The following is a 3,880-nucleotide window of genomic DNA, read 5'->3' as shown; positions in this document are numbered from 1 at the left end:
TCTGACTTCTGACTTGAACTTTTTTTGTATTTGTATTTGTATTTGTTCGGTTAAGCAATGAAACTGAGAGAGCTCAATTATGCGAACGATGCTTGTGAGTACAGAGGTGGAAGGTGTGGGTGTTCCCTTCCTCTGCATCTGACTTGAACTTTTTTTGTATTTGTATTTGTATTTGTTCGGTTAAGCAATGAAACTGAGAGAGCTCAATTATGCGAACGCTTTGTGATGCTTGTGAGAGTGCGGCCGCTATCGTCTTCTGCGCCGCTGATGAGGCCGCACTCTGCCGTGCCTGCGATGAGAAGGTTGCTTTGCTTCTTCTTCTCTTATGTTCATTATCTTTCTTAGTTTGACTTAGATCACTCACTCTCAATCTTGTAATCTGAAACAATGGCACAAATTTATGAGGTTTTATCGGTAATGTAGCAATTTTGGCGAAATCCTTTGATAGGGATTCTTTAAAGTTGAAATCTAAGTTTGTTAGTACTTAGTGGTGAACTAATGAGTTAAACGTTTGAAATCTTGGGTCGGCAGGTTCACATGTGTAATAAACTTGCTAGCAGGCATGTAAGAGTGGGTCTGGCAAGTCCAAGCGATGTGCCTCGTTGTGATATATGCGAGAATGCACCTGGTAGGCACTTTCTTTGTGTCAACTATGATAGTAATATTTCTCAATTGACTTTGGCTTATGTGTTTATTTCAATCTGGACGTAGCATTCTTCTATTGCGAGACAGATGGAAGCTCGCTTTGTTTGCAGTGCGACATGATAGTTCATGTTGGTGGTAAAAGAACACATGGAAGATATCTTCTATTTAGGCAAAGAGTTGAGGTGTGTTTCTCCTTGCTCCTTATATTGATTTCTTATCTAGATGGAGGTCTTTCATTTTTGTCATTTAAGATAAGTAATATTTGTGTGTTCCATAGTTTCCAGGAGATAAACCTAGTAACATAGAAAACCCAGCTTCTCAACCTGTGGAACCAGGGGAGACTAAGAGGGGACAAAATCCACTTCCCAAATTAAAAATGGGGGAGAAGCAACAAAACCACAGGATGCCGCTGCTTTCAACACCAGATCCTGATGCTGATGGACATGCCAAGATGGAAACTAAAATGATTGATTTGAACATGAAGCCTAACAGAATACATGAACAAGCATCAAATAATCAGGTAGGAGTTCATGAGGAATAAAAATTTTCTTTTTTGACAGATTGGACATTCCATATATGATAAATTTGTGTTAAACATACATGAGATCCTGCAAACTAATATTTTAGCCTGTAAGAATTTAACTCGTTACACTAGAGTAAACTTACTCAAATGATCTAATTATGATTGGTAGGTTGAACACATGATGGACTTCTATGTTGTTTATGATGATTATACACAAATGGGATTGGATTATAGGAAGCATGTGACATATTCCTCATAGTTTTAAGTTGTTCAATAAATGAGTGTCATCCAAAGAATAAAAGAGTTAATTCCTTTTGACTACTGCAGCTTACATCAAATTTTGTAAATCTGGAACTAATTTTTTTTATTCGTCTTGTTTCCTTTTCTGCCTCTTGTAACCATGAAATTTCAGCTTTCCTTTGTTTTCTAGAATTGGTCTTAGTAATGCTATTGAAAATATAACTCAACAACTCTTCAAACATGATTTCAACACCATATGGTTCATCTTTGCTTCTGTGAACTCTCAAGGGAAGAAGGGATAAATATAGAAGGACAAAGCTTGTGGAACACAATTACTGTGGTTACTTTTTGTATATATACTGATATGCATATTTCTCATAATTTGTTCCTTTTTTTTTTTTTGCAGCCATAAGTCATGCAATTAAACAGAGAAGTTCTGACATGATAATACACCATAAATCTATCAAATGGCAAAACAATTGCATTGTCTCATGCATGCTAGTCACAATGTTGGAATAGTAGATTAGTAGATTAACATACTATGCTAGCAAACGAGGCATTGCGGCACCAGAATCTTTTTAGGAGTTTGTTTGCCCTTTTGAGAATTCAATTTGGTAGATCAACACTTTAGATCTGTACTGCAAAGCATTGTTAACTGCAAATATGTAATCTCTTTCCAATGAAATGTGTGGTAACTTTTATTTCTTTACACACTCTTTTTCATGTCATTGAGCTCCCTTAGAAAATTTAGGGAAAATATTTATTGTTTTATTTTCATTGTGACGTGTTGCCAAATTGCGTATGATGGTAGAAATTGGAGTTTGCTCTTATCTATGAAGCATGGACACTTTATCGTGTCCGCGTGTCGGACACATTTCGGACACGACACTCACTGACACTCGTCCGACACGCGTGTCTGCTGTGTCCAACCGTGTCTCAATAAAAAATAAAAAATTCTTCTCTGGACACGCCTTGACACACCTAAATACCATCACGTGTTCGGGTGTCCAGTCTTATTCTTAACATATATTTTTAAAATAAATTTAGATATAGTATATATTATTATTTATTAAAACAAAAAATATTTTAAATACTTGATATAATTAAAACAAGACATTAAAAATAATTAAAAATTCGTGTCCCCGTGTCATGTAAGATTTTAAAATTCGCGTGTTGACGTGTCCCGTGTCATGTCAGTGTCCGTGCATCATAGCTCTTATGTTTATTTATTTATTTATCTCGAAAAGCAACTTTCTAAATTCTAACTCCTTTTTTTTTTTTGAATCAAAGGGAGCTCAACACATAGAGTGGAGTAATTAAAAAACTACAAGAAATAACAAAATCCAATAAACCAACCCCTAGTCATTTTCGGCATGGCCATCAACAACCAAATGGGTCATCACCACTCCATTCCTCAGAGTACCTAAGCGACCTGCTTATGATGTCCTCCACGCTGGAAGTATTATCTCGGAAGAGTCTACCATTCCTTTCTAGCCAGGTTGTCCAGATAACCGCAAAGAACCCAATGAACCACCTCTTTCTGTCTACCTTCCTTACAGATAAATTCGTCCAGCTTTCAAAGTGATCCTTTAGTGTATCTGGAAAGCTCCACCTTCGTCCCAAGGCCAGCAGCCAAGCACACCACACCTGCCAAGTGATCTCGCACTCGAGGAACAAATGAAAAGCAGTTTCCTCAGCCTTACCGCATAGCACACACCTATTGTCCTGGTGAGCAATAACCTGAAATCTACATAGTCGATCCTTGGTATTCATCCTTCCAACCAAGACAAACCAAGTAAACAGCTCAACCCTCGGAGGGACAAACCCTTTCCAAACAGCACGAGTGAAGCTATAGCTAGTGATTTTTTCCTGTAGGACTTCCGCCTGCAAAACCTGCCCAAAGGAAGCAGTTGAGTAAACTCTTGTTTTATCAAATTTCCATACCACGTCATTCTCTTTTTGAGTGGTGGACTTGACCGACTGTAACAGCTCATGAAGCTGGTGTACTAAATCCAACTCTCATTGGAACAACTCTCTCCTCCACTAAAAGCTCTAGATCCACTATAGCCCATCCCAAAACCCACAATCCCCTATAACAGATCCGTGAAGGGTCGAAACCGAGTAGAGTCTAGGAAACATATCTTTCAACACCCCAGGCGGCAACCAGCTATCCTCCCAGAACCGGATTGTTCTGCCATTACCGAGCTCTATAGACAACCCGCTGATCATATTTTCTCTCAGCTGTGACTCACTAATTTGAAGCTGGCAGATATCCTGCCAAGGACCCCCTCTTATGGGAACTGGCTGGCCTCGCAGCATCACAGTAGGATTCATGTTGTTGCAGGAGCAAACAACTTGTTTCCATAAAGGACAATCTTCTTTTGAGAACCTCCACCACCACTTGAACAGCAAAGCTGTATTTCGAATCACCGCATCCCCAACTCCCAAACCACCTGCCTTCTTAGGAGCCAT

General features: G+C 38.8%; 2 protein-coding genes across 4 annotated transcripts in view; one reads left to right on the top strand and one right to left on the bottom strand.

Annotated features, from left to right (window-relative positions):
* The window catches only part of LOC107642937 (B-box zinc finger protein 18), a 4,096-nt gene extending 1,965 nt beyond the window's left edge, over positions 1 to 2,131 (top strand). Inside the window, exons 2-6 of one of the 3 annotated variants that reach the window (XM_016346449.2) lie at positions 186 to 302; positions 532 to 628; positions 712 to 827; positions 923 to 1,165; positions 1,815 to 2,131. In XM_016346449.2, coding sequence (XP_016201935.1) covers positions 210 to 302; positions 532 to 628; positions 712 to 827; positions 923 to 1,165; positions 1,815 to 1,820 — 555 coding nt within the window. In that variant the 5' untranslated portion in view covers positions 186 to 209 and the 3' untranslated portion in view covers positions 1,821 to 2,131. Of the gene's footprint in view, positions 1 to 166; positions 303 to 531; positions 629 to 711; positions 828 to 922; positions 1,166 to 1,337; positions 1,783 to 1,814 lie in introns of those variants that run through there. The other 2 variants (XM_021123052.1, XM_021123053.1) reach the window with 2 other exon arrangements.
* On the bottom strand, positions 2,789 to 3,880 carry LOC107640163. Its single transcript, XM_016343713.1, has 2 exons — positions 3,527 to 3,880; positions 2,789 to 3,301 (listed from the first exon to the last, which is right to left on the bottom strand). The coding sequence occupies exons 1-2, from the start codon at positions 3,878 to 3,880 to the stop codon at positions 2,789 to 2,791; spliced, it is 867 nt and encodes a 288-aa protein (XP_016199199.1).

This window comes from Arachis ipaensis, chromosome B05 (assembly GCF_000816755.2).
Source record: "Arachis ipaensis cultivar K30076 chromosome B05, Araip1.1, whole genome shotgun sequence".
NCBI classification, from domain to species: domain Eukaryota; kingdom Viridiplantae; phylum Streptophyta; class Magnoliopsida; order Fabales; family Fabaceae; genus Arachis; species Arachis ipaensis.
The sequence above is the reverse complement of the archived record's forward strand: the minus strand, read 5'-3'. Positions and strand labels throughout refer to the sequence as shown.

Coding starts and splice junctions, on each gene's coding strand:
- LOC107640163 (XM_016343713.1), bottom strand. CDS start 3,880: ATGGCTCCTAAGAAGGCAGGTGGTTTGGGAGTTGGGGATGCGGTGATT. Junction 3,302..3,526: donor TGTTTCCTAGACTCTACTCG/GTTTCGACCCTT, acceptor TCCTTTGGGCAG/GTTTTGCAGGCGGAAGTCCT.